Below are 19,293 nucleotides of genomic sequence, written 5' to 3' on the forward strand. Positions count from 1 at the left end.
GCGTCTATGATCGAAGCTAGTGGAAATAATGACTCCGCAGTGCACAGAGAAATAGCAAGAGAGTCCCTGTATTCCTTTCTGGATTACGCAGTTCAGGACAACTCCACTGTACTTCTCTAGGCTCTAATGAAGAAATATTCCATACTAGCATGTCATCAGCCTTATGTTGAAATGAATCAACCTTAGGATAACAGATGGATATGGACCCTCAAAAATGAACATATCCTTTGGTTTCTGTTTTCAAATTCTTAACTACATCAAGTCTGAATTTAAACTCCATGATTCATTTCAGCCATGAGAACTGACAAAGTTCTTGTGTCCGAAGGCATGTGCACACACACACCAACACACACACACACACACACACCCATAGCTAACAGTTCAATCATGGTCAAGGGACACATCTTATGCTTTTCCTTTCTCTTCCTGCATGAGTTCTTTCCACCTGAAAACACACCAGGCCCCAGAAGGCTTACAAACATGATATGCTTCCATCTCAGGAAGCTAGAGTCAACTTATTTTCTAAAGTACCTTTTTGGTTATTGAAATCCTAATGGAAAAACTATTTTAGTAACCATTTTGAAATGTGTGAACTATATAAACTGTATATTTCGTCTCTATTACTAGAAAGCAATGAATGGATCTTGGCTTTTATTCCTTTCCTCTGCATTGTGCATGTTAGATAGTCTTTGGAAATGAAAACCAATGATCGCTTAAGCCAAAATGTTTGTGAGCATTTACTGTGTCTTTCTCCAGGAAGTATGTGGCATTGTATTCCAGTAGCCCACATCATCTCCATGACACCCGTTGCTGTTTCCTAGTTGTGTTTTCTTAAAGATTTATTGGAGGTTGTGTTTTGTTTGGAAACTTTGCAATTAGAAAAAGAAAAATTAAGAACCAGTATTTAATTCAACCTGGATGTTTTAAAAAGCAGTTTAGAGGATGTGATGGACTGTTTCTTTATTCATTAAATAAAATTTTATGTATTCTCAGTTAGTTATTGGGTTTGTTTTGTGTTTTGGTCCCAGACTTTGTTATGTGAGATGGGTAAGTTCTTGCTCTCAGTAGTTTTTTTTTGGCTTGGGTATTTTGGGGATACACTACCAGTTTGAAACAGCCATTCAAAAGTCCTCTGTTAATTCAATAAAACACTCGTTAAAGCTTGCACCCTCTAGTATATTCATGATCAGAGCAAGGAATGGGTATACATGTGAAAAGGTTGGTCATATATTTATGGTCTTATATGTGCTTTGAAATCTCTTTCACCCACAGGTAGCAAAAAGAGATATCTTTAGTGAAACCTAAGCAGAGAGCAGAGCAAAATTCAGTCCAAAATAACACTTTGCTTTTACTCTAAGATGGCAAAATTTAAGTAGTGAACTGAGCCTTAATTGTTGAATCCTGTAGCGCTGTTACCCACAATCCAAATACATTCCATCTGGCTCATATCCAGCAGAAATGTTAGATCTTCATTAATATAATGGTCACCTCATTAACTAAGAAATTGGGTGTAACTGGATGTTAAGAAAGATAGCCTAATCCTTCTTAAGATCTGCAAATACAAAGACTGTGACAACAATATAACCAGTTTTTGGTAATGAGGTTAATGGTGTCATAGTATTGTTTAATTAAGCAGTTCTCAACCCCATCAGCCAGTTAGCATCACCCAGAGAGTCCTGAAAAAATATCTATACCCAGGCCTCACCTCAGAGCAGTTAAATCAATTCTTGAACGGGGGGCTCCAGATTTGGTATGTTTTTCAAGACTCCCTACCTGAGATTCTAATGAGCAGTCTGGGTTAAGAACCACTAGCTTAGATGGCCTTTCCCATCTTGATAGCCCCATTCACTTGTATAGGGTTCTTCAAGACTTCTGACCCTGGGGTTTGGCCTCAGCCTACAGCTGGCACCTAGGGAGAGCCCACATATAATAACTAATGGGACTCAAACCCTGCCTGGGAGTGGGTCTTCTTTTGTTACTTAATATCTCTCTTAGGAGCTCTTATGGCACATATTCCCGATACTCTACAGTGGAAGCATTCAGCTGCACACTGTTCAGGGCGGCTTACTGATTAGTACATGTGTATTCTTCTTGGCTGCCTACACAAGGACAAGGATGATGTTGAAGAAGGCAGGGTATGGGTAGATGCTTGATAACATTTGTTGATTTCTTAAGAAAAGGAAGCCCGAATAAAAGAATATTTTTGAATTTCAATGTGTTCTGTTATCAAACTAGAAAGAACAGATTTTCAAAGGTGAGACAATATAGGATATTGTAGCAACTTTTAGGTTGCTTGGTAATCTAAACTCTATTATGTATAGTAATAAATGAACCGTAACTCCACAAATATTTTACATTTGTTTTATCCAAGCTCCTAATCCATAAACCATGATGGATTCCCCAACATACAGTTTGAGGAGTTTTATCATAGATTGGATTTGATCACTGAGACCCATTTACTTTTCCCTCAAATATCTTTCAGGAAAAAAGTAGTACATCAAGTGGGGTGGAAAGCTTAGGAATTTGCTAAGAGTTAAGTTGCTTCCAGAGATTTCCAAACCATGGAAATGGGCAACTAAAAGCATGACAGTTAACAGATTCCCACTCTTTGGGGGGAATGGGGATGGGGGAGAAGAGGCATAGGATTAGAATAGCATCATTTTAATTAAATTGTTTGATTTCATTAAGAAATAGACACAGATGTAGAGAACAAATGTATGGATACCAAGGGGGAAAGGGGGCGGTGGGAGGAATTAGGAGATTGGGATTGACACATATATACTATTGATACTAGGTATAAAATAGATAACCAATGAGGACATTCTGTATAGCATGTTCTCTACTTAATGTTCCCTCTTAGTTCCCTCTACTTACAGGGAACTCTACTTAATGCACTGTGGTGACCTAAATGGGAAGGAAATCCAAAAAAAGAGGGGGTATATGTATATGTATAGCTGATTCGTTTTGCTGTACAGTAAAAACTAACACAACATTGTAAAGTAACAATACCCCAATAAAGATTAACTTAAAAAAAAGAAACTGCTGTTAAGGTGATAAGCAAATATATATATTGCATGTTTATCCCTGTATGGTTCTCTTTTGCAGGGTATTTACAGTCCAGAGAGAGGAATGTGCACCCTACCTAAAAAAAGGACTAACCATCTGAATACATCTGTGAGATCCTCTCTGATTAACACATTCTATTTTTTGTTTGTTTGTTTGTTTGTTTTTGTTTGTTTGTTTTGCAGTACGCAGGCCTCTCACTGTTGTGGCCTCTCCCATTGCGGAGCACAGGCTCCGGACGCGCAGGCTCAGTGGCCATGGCTCACGGGAGCAGCCGCTCCGCGGCATGTGGGATCCTCCCGGACCGGGGCACAAACCCGCGTCCGCAGCATCGGTAGGCGGACTCTCAACCACTGTGCCACCAGGGAAGCCCCAACACATTCTATTTTAACACTGATTTTATTTCATTCTACAAACTCCAGAAACTTACTGGGGCTACTAATGAAGCATTTTAAGTATAAATAAGTAGAGTATTGTGCCCAAATAGCGAGGAAGGCAGGTGCCCTTAGGGTTGCCATAGCCCCAGTACCCACTGCAGAGTGGAGTAGGACCAGAAAATGGTCGGGGCATCATCACTTCTAGAGCCGTGTTGTCTGCTGGAACTATAATGTCTTCTAAGAGCTGCTGAAGTCAAGAGGTTAAACATTTTATTTTCTAATTTGCACCGAGGAAGGAAAGTCCTGAGGACACCTCAGTTTCTTATTAACAGATATCAGAAGGAAAGGGAAATTCATCATTAGTCAGTCTCTCAATGGATTTCTAGTGATACACTTGTGATTTTGTAAGTTTTAGTTTATGGGGAAGATACTTCTGCTCATTACAAACCAAAAGGATTTTGATAATCAGGGATAACTAAGAAAGTAAAAATTTTGATGAAGACTTTGTAGATAAACTGCAAATAGGTGGCTGTGCCTTGATGTTAGGTGTTGGGACACATAATAAAAGGGTTTGGGAAATGCTGTTTTTGTTGACTTGTGACAAGTTCCAAATGCATAGAGCCTTGCTTTTTCCAATTATTAGCAAGACATTCTCCCAAAAGCATGCAGTGCTGTTGACCAAGACGTTCTTTACATTAAGGACTTGGTTTATTCATCCAATGGTTAAGCAAATTTATAAAAGTAATTCAAACCAATACCACGTGTATTATATTGCTCCTTTTTTGATTAGCCTTGATGGTAGTGAAGCCCTTATTGCTCAACTGGTACTGATTAAAAGAAAATCACTTCCAAAAGCCATATATATATACACACACAAATGTATATATGCAAATATATTTGGGTACTTGTAAGGAATTAGTAGTTAGTAATTGGTTTAATAAGGAAAATAAAATATTAAGGAACTGTAAATCTAGTTTCTTAAAAGCTAAACATTATTTCAATTAATTTAATCTTTTTAAAAACCATGAAAAATATATCTATACTTCCAAGTTGATAGAGAAAGCTTTCAAATTAATTACTTGTACTCTCATCAGCTTGTCTTTTTTTGATGAAGTATTACAAAACAGCACTTTGCCAATTGGTGGGATTAGATTTAAACACTCCACATCTTTACTCAGATAAGCACTCAATATCATCACCCCCCCCCAAACAAACAGGCCTTTAGTGCCATCAAGAAACTAGCAGGGCACTTGGCATGAAAAACAAACCCACGTTTTAAATTATATTTTACAAAATCTATATTTTAATAATGTATACACAGTTTTTAAAAATACAGAGCACTCACGCCCATGTACTCTACCAAAAAAAAGAAGAAAACTTTCTACTACTTCATGCATGCACACACAATGCACTAAGCATAACTGCATTTACAAGACAGGAAGGCAGCTCTCTATTAAGTATACACAAGTAATAGATACTGTAACTTCACCCTAACAGGACAAACTTACAAAGTTTAAGAAAGTAAGGGCTAAACCTGCAGTGTAACCTAATCCTATTTTTCTTAAGATTGTTTTCTCTCAAGGTAGTCCAGAAAAGGGGGAGGGGGCACTACTTTCAGCAATCAAAACCATTCCAAGATCCATTAATGAAATCTACAACATACTAAGGAGGAATAAAAGAAAAGCAATAAAGTCATTGCGTCCCTAGGACTGGGGATGCGAATAAAAGTAACCTGGAAATTTGCTAATTTTATTCTAAGAATGCATCCTACGCCACCGATAACCCGACCAGCTACTTGGGGGAAGGTTACGGCTCCAGAGCGCGGATCACTGGGCGTCTCATTCCGGCAGGGTCGCGCGTCCTAACTGGCCATCTGGAAGGGCTCAGGCTGGAAGCCGAAGAGCCTTTGGCCGTAGGGCTCGCTCTCGACCGGCAGCTTCGCGCCCGCGAACGGAAGGTAGTGGTCTCGGCCGAAGTGCTCACAGTGGAGATTGACCCAGTCCCGCTCGGAGCCGAATCGCTCTGCCTCGGCCAGGATGCGGGTCAGAGCCATGATGTAGCTCAGCGCCATCTGCAGGGTCTCGTACTTGGACAGTTTTTTATCCTGGCCCCATTGGGGTACCACCCTGCGCAGACGGTCGAAAGCCGTGTTGAGCCCCTGCATACGACGGCGCTCGCGCGCGTTGGCCGCTAGGCGCCTGCGCGCCGCGCTCTCCAGCCGCCCCTCCCCGGCGCACGTGCCCGCGCACTCGGCGCCGCCCGCGCACGGGGGCGCGGCACGCGCTCCCGCCGCCGGGTTGCTGGGCTTGCAGGACTTCATCCCCCGCTGGACAGAGGGAGGCGCCGAGCTCTCTGGTCTGCTCAGGACCTGTGCGTGGGCTGGTGTATGGAGCCGCTCTGCAACTTGGCTCTTCGTAGCAAATAAGTCATGCACAAAGCAACCGTGTGGAATCGAAGTTTGTAGTGGGAGTGCGGGGGCCCGCCCTCTGTCCTATTGGATAGCCAGATTGATGTCTCTTCACTTGCCAAAGTTTAGGGGAAATTGAGATGTGGAAGAGAAAGTCATTTTCCCAACGTGAAGTTGAAAAGGAGAAGGGAACTTTCCTGCAGCAGAATTGGTGTCGCTGGTTCGGGAAATGTCTTTCAAGTCCTCTGGGAAAGCCCGAGACTTCTTTTCTGGAAGACAAAATCTATCCCCAAGCTCAGAGAGGAAAGGAGCGCTTCTTCCGCAGTAGCTGTCGGAGAGTGCTGGACGAATCTTTGAAGGAGGAGAATTTATAGCAGAGGGCTGAAGGAGGCAAACAGGTGGTGGCAGGTGGGCGGGCGTCCCTCGGCTTCCATCTCAGCACCTTCCTACCCTGGGAACTGCAGGGGGGAAGGGGGACGACGCACGGCAAAATCCTGACATTACAGCCTTCGTCTGTTGGAAGTTTCTCCAAAGCTATGTCCAACACTAACACACCATCTGGAGTGGCCGGGCTGTCCCCAAAAGAATAACAAGGTGGGGGTGGGCGGATGGCTTGGTTCATCCTTTCCCATATCAGCGAGCAGCTTACATTACCAAAAACTGAACCAAGGTTTTTAAATTATTAGAAATCACTTGTGTGAATATGTTGGTCTTGAAAATTTAAGATATTTAGACGTTTAGTGTCAGAAAATTTCGCTTTGTCAAGATGTGTGGCAATTTTGCACAATGCTGATTGAATGTATTCAGTTGAGTATATTCATTTTATTTTAGCTATTAAGCAAGTTGGGACAAACTAGCAGGTCCTAATATTATTTCAGACCTGAAATTTTACTGTGCAAATAATTTGGCTGTTTTCTGCAGAATAATTTATTACAGCATATTAAAAGATATTGATATGCTCACAGACATAGAAAACAAACTTATGGTTACCAAAGGGGATCGGTTGGGGGATAAATTAGGAGTTTGGGATTAACATATACACACTCCTGTAATATAAAATAGATAAACAAGGACCTACTGTATAGTACAGGGAACTATATTCCATATTTTGTAGTAACCTATAATGGAAAAAAATCTGAAAAAGAATATATATATAAACTGAATCACTTTGCTGTACACCTGAAACTAACACAACATTGTAAATTAACTATAGTTCAATTTTAAAAATGGTTTGAAAAAGATTAATGTGGATGTAAAAGATGTATATTATCCTACTATATAATTGGATTGCGTGAGCTTGGATACTCAGGCAAATTCAGAATTTATACTAAATTCCCCCTGACACTGGTTTATAAATGTTTTCGGGACATATATTGAGATGATAATCACTTAATTATTTAATTTGACTTTTAAATCTAATAAAACTAATCATAATGTGCACACATGTGCAAAATGGAAATATCTAAGTGATTTGTGAGGTTTTAAAAAATAATTCCTAATGGAAGACTTTTTCCCCCACCTCATAAAGCTATAAATATGTCATACTACTTGGATGTTTCAGTTGTGTCAGCTGTCCTCAGGAACAATAATGAAGCATGATTTCCACTATTGATAGTGATGTGCTGATTTATAGAGAAACCAATAACTTGATTCTCTTATCTCAGCTTCTTTCTAGCTCTTAAGGAAGAGTAAGGTGGCAAAGAAACCAGTTCCAAATAGATTCAAGCCAGAATCATTTCTGGATTCTTTACTAAGACCAAGTTTGTTCTTTCTCCTTTTGAAATATGGATTATGTAGGCATTATTCTCAGATATTTTTGTTTAATTAAATTATCAACAAGCTCCCACAAATCAGGAGTCTTTTAACTGTGTCTTACCTCCCTTACCATTGCTTGAGACTAAAACCCCATTGTGACTGCCCTGACTCCAAGTCCTGTCTTCCCATAAATAGTTGATTAATCCCCAGCTGAAGCAATGACAATGAAATGAAGTTGAGTAACATGAAGACAATAGAATGCAATTGGACATTAATGATCTCCAGCATGACAGATGTTGAACACAGACTTTTGCATGGAGACACTCAGCTCTATTACTCTGATTCTTAACAGTCTTGGTCAGGAACAGCAGTCCTATGACAGGAGAGACTATGTTTAGTCATCAAAATGTCAAATACATTTTTTGTGAGTTTTCATGGAAATCAGCCCTACCAATGCTATTATTTCTCATGTTCATTTATCTCATCTGTTTCCCCCAAGGAGCCTCCTCTGTGCTACCCTTTGGAATGTTTCCCTAAAAAACATACTGTTCTGGACACTATTGACCAAAGTGCTAATGACATGCATGATTTTGCAGGCCATGTATTCAGGGTTGGTGAGATTATAGCCTGTGCACCAAGAGGACTGTAAACACAACTTGAAGAGAAAAAGGAAGCCCAGCAGTGTGCACACCACACAGCTATATTAGAACAAACTAGCAGATATCTGTGACATGAAATCGATCCAAGGATAGACAGTATTGCTGCAATAAAGGGCCTTAGAAGGTATATAGTAATTCATTGCCCAAATGTATTCTGAAGGACAATTTATTAGTACTACAAAGATGCTTCTGGGGGAAAAGGATTCCACTGTCAAGTAAATTTGGGAAACACATCTGCTGTCTCCTGCTTAGAGTCATGAAGCAAAATTGGTATAGTAAAGTTTCTGAGAAGTCCTGGAGTAAAGAAACCTTCTGACTCCAGAGTTTCCTAGACCTTCTCGAACACAGAACCCTTTCTTCCGAGAAAGGTCTTTTAACAAGGTTCCTTGGAATACACGTTTCCAAACCTGCTCTAATACCTTCCATTTATTTTATAGAGGAGGAGACTGAGATCCAGAGACTAAACATTAGATTTAAAGGCACTGAGCAACTTAGTGACTGAATTAAGAAGTCAAATCTCCTGTAGCCTCTAATTTTAGAAGTTTTAAAATTGAGATCACTTAATACAAGCCCCTCAGTTAATACTGGGGCAGCTGAGATCCACTAATGACTTCCCAAAGTCAGCAGAATCACTAGTAGAAGTTTCAGGAATAGAATCAGAAATTTTGTGCTTAAAGGACAGTGTCATTTATTTCATAACCCTAGTGTCTAGCACAGTGCATAGAAAATAAAAAGTAACAAACAACCCAGCCTGAATGGCTGAAAAAAATGTTACGTAAATGATAGATAAATGCCAATCAGAATGCGTGTATTGCCAGTGAATAACCTTTACAAATAATTTACATTCCCTCACTTTGTAAAGAACACACATTAGATCCACATTTTGAATGCAAAATTGATCCTTTCTTATCAAGAAACACATCTATAGCCATTTGAGCCATAAGAATTTGCATGTCAGACTAATTTCTACCATGTTTCTATACTGAGGGCATGATCCTACCAGGTGAATTGGCAGTTACTACATGTCTAGGGTTGGCCAGAAATCAAAACTGGCAGATGAGATGGGAGAGAGTGGAAGATAGAAAGAGCTTACACCTGTAGGAGCAGAAAAGTAGGAGAAACATTATTTTAGCGGTAAAAGATCAATGGCTGGAAATTACTACATTAAGTGGATAGACTAGGTTAAAGGGTAAACATCTTAATTATCCAAAACTATAATTTTCTAAATAAAAACTCTCCAAAGAAACACACAATTAAAAGAGAGGAGAACACTTGTTCACTCTGAGTTTGCAAAAAAAAAAAATGGAATATGAGGAATGGGGTTTGCTTCTGGAGAGCATGGCAATTGGGGGACTCTGAGTACCTGAAAGACATCAGAGGTGAGCCAGCAAAAGACAAAGGAACAATGAAGCTGAGTTCCACTTATATTTCGTTAAAGACCAGAAGTGCAAGGTCTTAAACATTCTTGTGATTTTATAACGTGCTACGTAGTTACCAAGTGGGGAAAAAACTGCAAAAGGATTTAAGTGTTTAGAGAAAGGAAGGGAGAGGCAAAGTCTGGCATCTCTGTTGCCTGCCCCTCAATGATCCAGGGAAGAGAAAACCCAGTGGAGGGAAGAAACTAAGAAGCGACAGAGACTAACAATGGGGCCAAGAGAGAGATGAAAAAGATGGGAGGCCCTGTCCTAGGCCCCAGAAATTATCTTTCACCTCCAGAAAATACGGGCTCACTAAAGGGCCCCAGCTGATTCTCCAACCCCCAGCACATGCTGCTTGAGAATTCCAGCTTGGGAGTCTGATTTAGCTTCTAGTGCCAAGAGCCAGAATGACTTGTAGGGTTTGGACTCTGGCTGGTAGATCTTAGCCTCCTCTTAGTGTCTGGGCTGAGCAGCATCTTTGAAGTCAGTTTTGAATCCTGGATCTCCTTTCAACTAGCTGTGTACTCTTGCACAAGTCACTTCTCTGATTTCTCCATCTGCAAAGTGGAATCATAATACATACCTCACAGGGCAGTAGTGAGCATTAAATGAGGTTTTATTAAATAAAGACCTCTGCCAGGTCCCTAAGAAAGTCACTCTTTAAATGACATCTAATACTTTACAAGTGATAATGAAAATGATATTTCATCATCAGTTTCTGCAGCTTTTGACTTTAATGAATAATTTTTGAACCTTTTACACATAAAGCTACAGTTAAGGGGGAAGGGATAAACTGGGAGATTAGGACTGACATATACACACTACTATATATAAAATAGATAACTGATAAGGACCTACTGTATAGCACAGGGAACTCGACTCAATACTCTGTAATGGCCTATATGGGAAAAGAGTCTAAAAAAGAGTAGATATATGTACATGTATAATTGATTCACTTTGCTGTACACCTGAAACTAACAACATTGTAATCAACGATATCCCAATTAAAAAACAAAAAAAAGCTACAGTTAAGCATGATGTGAATTCCAGTTGTGTGACCTTGAGCAATTAACCTAACCTCTAAGCCTCTTACCTTATCTGTAAGGAGGGTTAATAATAGATCTTATAGAACTGATATGAGGATTGAGTTAGTTACTCTTTGTAAAGCACTTAGACCTATGCCTGGCATACAATTAAATGTAATACAGGTGCTTGTTTAGATAAACAAAATGACCTGTTGCAATTATCCAGATCATTTTTATTTCCTTTCTCTTCAGTGCTTGACCCACAGAGTGAATAGGGACAGCAAGATGAGGTTAAATTCAAAGGAGTTCCTTCTGCCTTTGATACTGGAGCAATCTAAGTTTGAAATATCAGAGGCTAAAAAAACGCAGCTCAGGGCCTTACTGGGTAGCAGATTCGGTGTTTTCATTGTAGTTAAAGGTTCAATCTCACAATGACAGACACATATTTTAAAGCATTAATTTTCAGGAGATGCTCCACTTTTCCAGTGACTGAAATGTTTGCACTCACCATCCAGGGCCCTTCCCTTCCTAGAACTGAGGTAGGTATCTGAGAAGATGAATCAATAATCATGACGTTTCTCAGACGTCCCTGGCGGTACAGGGTGGGTAAGACTCTGCACTCCCAATGCAGGGGGCCTGGGTTTGATCCCTGCATGGGGAACTAGATCCCGCATGCATGCTGCAACTAAGAAGTCCGTGCTGCAACTAAGGCCCGGTACAGCCTAAATAAATACGTTTTTTTTAAAAAAAGTAATAATCATGACGTCTCTTTTCATGAACGTAGATAGATGCATAACAAAGGGGATCAGTCTCAGGGGTGTGCTGGACTGTTCTATGGTAAATTTGGGCTGGGAGCTATGTTTTTTAGAATGCCCTTCCCTGTGTGCTTCTGGGTTTGAGTTAGGCAAAAGTGAAGCTGCATGAGCTTGGGAGGCAGAAGTGAAGCCACCATGGTCTGAAGATCAGTGTAGATTAGAGGCCGTGAGAGATAGATGCAGAGGTGCTGGTAGATCCCAGTTTGTTCTTGCTCCTCCCCATGCTGCATCCAGTGCTCCCTCCCAACCGCCAGCCCTGCTGACCAACAGCGGCCCCAGGCCCACCATCCGATGCTTCACGTGAACTCACAGAGGTGGTGGCCTCAAAGAAGCGGACTTCTGCACCAGTGCCCCCACCCAGTCTTACTCCTGCAGCTGGACATGCTTGGCTTCCAGACCCCCCTGCAAGCTCTGACTCGTTCAGCCCAGCCAGGGCTGCTTAGCGACTGTTCTCTCGTCCTTCAACAACCCTTTTTGGAACTTTATGTTCCTAGCTCCTTCCCCAATTGTGTAAGGACTCATCCTTATAATCAATTCCTTCTTCTATAAGACTCACAGTGGCTCTGCTTCCCTGGTTGAACCCTGACTGATACAAGGAATCTTTCACCTGGCCACAGAAAGGCCACAGAACCTATCCCTGCACAGAGACCCTCTACACTGGTGTCCCATGGTCTGTGTGCCCGCCAGAATTAGAGCCTTTGTCTCTTGGACAGTAATTACTATTTCCATCTGTTCAGCCCTGTGCCAGGCAACAGCAGGGACAAGACAGCATTTAGCCTAATGGAATCACCATCTAGTTGTGGAGATAAGATCCAAGACACATCAAAAAAGTTGCCGGAGGGAAATTCCTGGCGGCTCCGGATCCAGCAAGCCTTGCAGTACAGCCAAAAAAAAAAAAAATAATAATAATAATAATAATAAAGAGAAGCTTTAAAAAAAAGAAAAGAAAAAAAAAAGACTAGCCTGAGTAGTAAACCAGGGTCATGGCCCCCAAGAGGTGCACTAGATAGTCCATTAGAGTATGGGAAATGATTAGAAATTTTGCTGATTTATTTTATCTCATTCTTTTCATTTCTGTCTCAGGGTATGTTTTATAGTGTACAAAATATAAATACATATATTTATATGTGAGTATTTACCAATGCTTTTTGTTTTTTTTAACTGATAGGAGCACGTGAGCAGAAAAGTTGGGACCACTGTCCTAGGCGTGAGGCAGTGCGTGGTTAGTTACAGTTAGGAGCTCAGAGCAAGGAGATTTCACTGTGCTCTGGAGGAAGAAGGATTTCGGCTACCTCTCTTACTGCTGCTCGCTCAAAAGGCTACTCCTCCCCCACTGCCCACACTCACCCACGCCTTTGGGCTTCTTCACTGGTTGCTCCCCCAGCCTCAAATGCCATTTCCCCAGATCTTCCCTGGCTGGCTCCATTGTATCATTCAGCTCCTGCTCTATCCGATGCTGTATGTCCTTAGCTGTTTGTTTAGAAACTCCAGGAAGTCAGGGGCTTCCTCTGTACTGTTCCTAGCTATATCTCCAGTATCTAGAATTGTGTCTAGTACATAATAGATGCTCAAGAAATACTGGTTGAAGGAACGAAGGAAAAGAGGGGAGGAGGAAAAGGGAGATGAAGGGACCCCACACACAAAGGGAGAGTAGAAACTGTCCCCCTTAGCAACACAGCTCTTTTTCCTCCTGCTAATAGGATTCTTTGGGGGGAAACTGCGCCCTCCAAAGGCAGGGACCACAGGCCTGCTGCTTTTGTTTCTGCTCTGAAATTGTGATATCTGCTGCTTCACAGTGAGCAGGTGGCTTACTCCCCCAAAGGGTGGCTCTCATTACAATCCAGGTTTCAGGCAGTACCTGAGTCAGCGCAGAGTAAAAGCCCAGAGGCCTCGTCGGCCCAGGCCAGTCGCTGATGCCAGCTCCCTGCCCCAAGGGGAAGCGGTTTTCTGTTGATTTGAGCTGGTGTTGCTTTTTTGCTTCCTTGTGCAGTTTCAGCAGCTTGGCTGCACAAGTTATTCTAAATGTCCAAACACCCAGGTCTTTTAATTCTGAGGTTGTGTCCCTGTCCCTCCTCACCATCGTGTTTGAGTCTTACTTTCCTGCCTCCTACTGACTTCCCCTGAGTGGGGAGCAAAAAGAAATCATGCCTAGCTGACCAGATATCTGTACCTATCAGATTCCTAGGCTCTGTCTAAGTGGAGTCCGACATTGGTAGTCATAGGAGTATATAATCTTTTCTATTCATTTGGCAACCATATACCAATTTGTTTCATTGTTTCAAACTAATTTTCATTTGTTTATTCAACAAATATGTATTGCACATACTATGTGCTGGGTACTGTTGTAAGCCCTAGAAATAGTGTTGACTACACTGCAAAAATCTCCACCCTCCTGGATATTTAAAACTTGGTATTGTTGCTATATTCTTTTTTTTTTTTTTTTTTTTTTTAATTTTTCCGAACACGCAGGCTCAGCGGCCATGGCTCACGGGCCCAGCCGCTCTGCGGCATGTGGGATCTTCCCAGACCGGGGCACGAACCTGTGTCCCCTGCATTGGCAGGCGGACTCTCAACCACTGCGCCACCAGGGAAGCCCTGTTGCTATATTCTGATGAATTTATTTTCTGTTTCTCCAGATAGGTTGTAAGTTTTTTTGAGGGAAGGGGCACATTTTAGATATCTGGGTCTAGAGTGTTCAGTGAATACATATTTGCTGTTGTTGTTGACTGAAGGTCTTACTCAGGCTGATCTTAAGCAAAGGAAACCAATATCATCACCATAAATAAATTAACACCTACGGGAAACACCAAACTTACCAGGTCTTAGCTCCTAGCCTCACCATATCTTTTGAGTAGGGACTGTTACAATCTTCATTTTGTGGCCAAGAAAACTGAGGGCTCTGGTCAAACTAAGCTACACAGCCAGCGACTAGATGTGAAACCCAGTTCTCTTTCTTCCTAGAGTCCATGCGCCATGCTGCACTGAGTCTTGTCTAGAAGAGCTCTGATGTCAGAGAAAGAGACTTATTCATCACTGGGCCCCCAGTGCCTAGAATGATGCCTGGCACATAGTAGATCCTCATTAAAGTGCTGTGACATGTTCACAGCACTGTGTCAGTCCCAGCAAGTCTCAGCCCTGCTAAACAGTAGGCAGTGGGGTGGGTAATTGGCAGGCACGATTAGACAATTTCTGCGAACTAAGTCTGAGGTTTCCTTGGAGCACCATCTCCCACTACTGGTATAGAATTAGTACCTAGTGCTGAGCTTGGAGTCTGATGTGCCTGGGGGTGGATCAGAAGTTTCTAAGGACTCATTGACCTCAGCCTTCCTCTTTGGACCCTTCTGCAACACCCTCACCTTCCACTTCCCATCTCCCACTGTGTCACTGTATGCCCTCCTCCTTAGGTTCCTGGAGCCTGTATGACCCTCGGTCTGGTTACTGGGGTCCCTCATTTACCATGAGCTCTCTTCTCCCAAGAACTGGTCACTTGCTCTTCTCTCAGAAGAGGACAAGGGGCCTGCTTCATCCTACACATTCTTCTGGAGCCCCAGGACCCACCAGTTGATCATTTCCACATTTCGCCAAACATAAAGCCTCCTGCTTCTGCATCTCTTCACACAGTCTCAGATCCTCAGAAGTCAGTTCCAAAGGAGAGGGGGCCTAAGTTTGCAATACCGCTCTGACACTGGGCTCCTGACCATCCTCCTCCTAGGCCAGTTTCACCACTGAGTCGGCTCTTCCAACTCCAGCCTTCCACTGCTTGCATGTTCACCTCCCCGCCACGGCCTGCTCTTGAGGCTTCAGTGGACCAGACAACTGAGCACCTGACGCTTTGCCAGTCATAAAACCACTGCTGACTGCAGTGCTCAGAATACAAGTAATGCCCACAACCCCTTCCTTTCCGCTCACTTGTCCTGTTCCCCAGTGGCTAACGCCTGGTTGCCATATAATCTGTCACTCTAGGTCACCTAGGTAACTTGATTCACCCTAGCAAGTTTGCTTTGCTACTAACTGATGAATAGGGAATTGGGACCCAGGTTACACTGGTTCAGGCCTCCATGCTCCCCGGTGTCATGCAGGATGCAGGTAAGTCATCTCGGATGGAAGCCAAAAGTTTACTTGATGACTTTAGGCCAAGAAACACCCTGGAGCACAAGTTTTCTGCAGAAGCCCACTATAAGAACCTTTTACCAATTCGATCTCCCAAGTGCCTCCATACTCCAATAGGTCAGAGAACTTCCAGAGTGCTGTTTCCAACCTTCAGTGCCCCCTTTCTCCCATGCATCACTTCACCCAGAAGATCAGCTTTATTTGTTCCCCCAAAGTATGTTTCCCAAAGTGTGCCCTGAAACTCTTACCCTTCAATAAAGAAAAGGAAATTCTGGCTTAAACAAAGGTGTACAGGCTTTACTATGATCATGGTCCTTCTCAGAATGGGAAATGCAGAGTTTCCTAAATTATGTGGCCATGGAAACTCTTCATCTCAGAGGATATCCAGAGAGCAGTACCCACAGAAACATTTTTGGAAAATGCAACCTGAGTCCACACTCCTACATTAAGGAAAGGCCATCTTAAAAATATCTGTGTGTTTTTTTTTTAATCTGTATATCTTTACACTCAAAAGTTTAACTTGCTATTTTGAAATGAAGGAACCAACCTCTTCTCTTTGACATTCTTGTCATTCTTTTGAGTCCTGAAGATTTCTCTTATAAAGTGACTTGGGAGCATGCAAACGCTCCAGGTAGTGCTAAGGGTGAGGTGGCTGTGCTGGGAGAAGACTGTTGGGGCTGAGAAAACTTTCAGGGCAAAAAACTGGCTGGTGAACAGGATGGTCAGAGATCACTGCTCAGCTGGCAGCCAGCCCAGAATGTGACTGTACATAAAGGGACCCAGGAAAGGAAGTGCCAACAGAGAGAAGGGCATTGGTGGCAGGGTAAGATTCAAACTCCAGCCTAACCCACAGTTTATTGCCCAAGGCCAGGTGGTAACACATGCCTGTGAATAACCTACCACTGTTATTTGAATGTTTCTAACTATTGTCCAGTTAATCAACTAAAAAGAGATAGAAACAGACAGAATCAGACATTGTATGCCTCCTGATGGAAAAACACAGCACCTGGTGTATCAACTAAAAAGTTGAACCTGAATCTTATTAGGCCTCCCTCAAACAAGCAATTTGCATGACCTCGAGGGGACAGAGAAACATGTTAAGAGATACCACGTGGAGGGGGGTGGGGCGGGCACAAGCAAAATCAAGAACTGAGAATCTCAGTAGGACAACTGACACATTGATAACAAGTATCCTGCATGAAGAAAGTGAAGAGGGAACCTAGGAAATTAGAACAAGAGGCTAGAACCATATCAACCAAGTACAATGTGTGGATCTTGTTTGAATCCTGACTCAAACCAGCTCTAAAAATATTTATGAGACAATGAGGGAAATTTGGACACTGATTGCACATTTGATAAGGAATTATTGTTAATTATTTTCAGTGTAATAAAAATATCATGGTTACGTTAAGTTCTTATATATTTTTTTTTCTTTAATATTTATTTATTTGGCTGCGCTGGGTCTTAGCTGTCGCATGCAGGATCTTAGTTCCCTGACCAGGGATGGAACCTGGGCCCCCTGCATTGGGAGCATGGAGTCTTAACTGCTGGACCACCAGGGAAGATGAAAGTCCTTATATTTTAGAGATACATACTGAAATAGTCACAAATGAAATTATATAATGTGTGGGATTTGCTTCAAAATAATCTAGGGCAAAGGGAAATGGGTGGACGTATAGGTAAAACAAAATTGCCTATGAGTTAATAGTTGTTGAAGCTGAGTGATGGAGATATTACGGTTCATTATAACTGGCCTGGAAACGGGGACATGATTCAGGAATACCCTGGAGGTCCAGTGGTTAGGACTCAGAGCTTCCACTGCATGGGGCACAGGTTTGATACCTGGTCTGGGAACTAAAATCCCGCATGCCACCCTGGGGGCCAAAAAAAAAAAAAAAAAAGAAATGGGGACATAACTCATAACAGTAGCAGTGTGTGTCTTCACGTTTCAGGTGCTGGTGGACAGCATCAGCGCCTTGGGGTCAAGGAGGTGACCCAGTTCAATCAAACCACCAAGTCTGCTTCTGAAGCTGATCCAACTCTTTTCTGGTTTTATCCAAGACCTGCCTGGAGATACACCTAACTGCTTCCCCCTGATCTGATCCCAGTCCGTTTACCATGTGGGGAGGAGAGGAAGAGTGGGAGACTTAGAGAGACAAATGGAAGGCACTAGAGTCCTCAAGCAGGAAGCTCCATAAGAGAAGGCTCTAACTGCTAACTTATGATGTGGAAACATGAAAATTCCGGGAAGCTGGCAGAAGTTTCGGTGAAGTCTAATAAGCTAAAGCAAGACCACTGATGCTCCAAGTGGCTCCTGCAGAAGTGAGGATGGGCTGTGCCGAGGGCAGCTATCTGGGTGGAGGCTGGTCATGTCCGTAGGGGGAGGATGCACTCCATGGCCAGAAAAGAGCAGGAATTGAACTGGCCCTAACAGGGATTCGTGTCTTTAGCTGTTACAAAGTTACCCACCACTTGGTGACATCGTATGAAAATCTCCCTATTTGAGGGAGCTAGGAGGGAGACTTTGTTCTCTTCTTCAGGGATTTTGCCCAGCTTCAAAGATGTCACTGATAAATGGACCCAACCTCACATTTGGATCCTCAGAGGAAGCCCTTTCCAGAAGATGAGGCCAGAGCCTTCCTAGTCTGAATCAGTGCCCGCATGTGGATGAGAAGCATGGATCCTATGGAAGAAGCCATTTCCAGTAATAACTGTAAGAAACCCATGGCTTGCTTCACTGGATGATTGGGACAGCCGAGGCTGTTTCAATTAATCACTGAAGGTAATGTTATAATTCATTTTTTTAAAATGTACTTAGCTGTACAAGTTTGTGCAGCTTAGATGAGCCCGGGGCCTTTTTTTTCACAGATTTTAGCACTTGCAAAATTAACGCTACAGTGTCACCTATATACTTGAGGAAGTGCACTTGGTTATTTTGTGTAGGCACAAATTTAAATCCCAGGTTACCAGACATAGATGTAAATCGCTTAGCCAAAGAACAGATCCAGCTGGCTAACCATCTGGCACATGCATCTCCATGCAGCCTTATAGCTCTTGTGGCTGAAGATGCCTTTTGTGGGGGAAATTTTATGTTATGATGATATTCTCAAGGTTGGAGAACCCAAAGATTTGGGATTAAACCACTTGAAAACATCACAAACTTACTGTACAAAACTTATCCCTCCCTGCTTTTTTTTTTTTTAAGTTTTCAGTAGGTAACATCACTTAAGGTTCTTGCAGAAGAAAAAAAGAAAATGGAACCAGTCTTTAAGCAAAAAGGAGATATGGAACGATATGAGGAGTAGCTCACTAAATCAAAGGAAACAAACAACCCATTCTCTGGCAGGACGTGAATGAAGGTGACCTGGGACCTTAACAGCCATTGCTCTTGGCCCTGGAGCATTATCATGAGATGACTCTGCTCCAACTTGCTTGTCTATTCCAGTCAAGTTTTCAAATACTGGGGAGAGAGAAATGGACTAGCCAGCTTGTCAGGCATCTCTAGCTATGGCTAGGAAACAGTAACATGGTCACTGGGGGCTGGTTGTGAGCTAGAAGCCACTGCAGTTTGTGTCTGTTAGAGAAAGGGGGACCCTTTCATCCTGCCCCAATGATGGGGATCCAGCAGAAACTGTAGATAAAGAAAAAAAGTAATCAGGCATCT

General features: G+C 42.4%; 1 protein-coding gene across 1 annotated transcript; it reads right to left on the reverse strand.

The window, feature by feature from the left end:
* Positions 1 to 5,301: 5,301 nt before the first annotated feature.
* ATOH7 (atonal bHLH transcription factor 7) lies at positions 5,302 to 5,760 on the reverse strand. The gene has a single exon (XM_032609150.1). It carries the CDS (start codon positions 5,758 to 5,760, stop codon positions 5,302 to 5,304), a length of 459 nt encoding a protein of 152 aa, XP_032465041.1.
* Positions 5,761 to 19,293: the final 13,533 nt, after the last annotated feature.

The sequence above is a fragment of the Phocoena sinus genome, chromosome 16, assembly GCF_008692025.1.
Source record: "Phocoena sinus isolate mPhoSin1 chromosome 16, mPhoSin1.pri, whole genome shotgun sequence".
NCBI lineage: Eukaryota > Metazoa > Chordata > Mammalia > Artiodactyla > Phocoenidae > Phocoena > Phocoena sinus.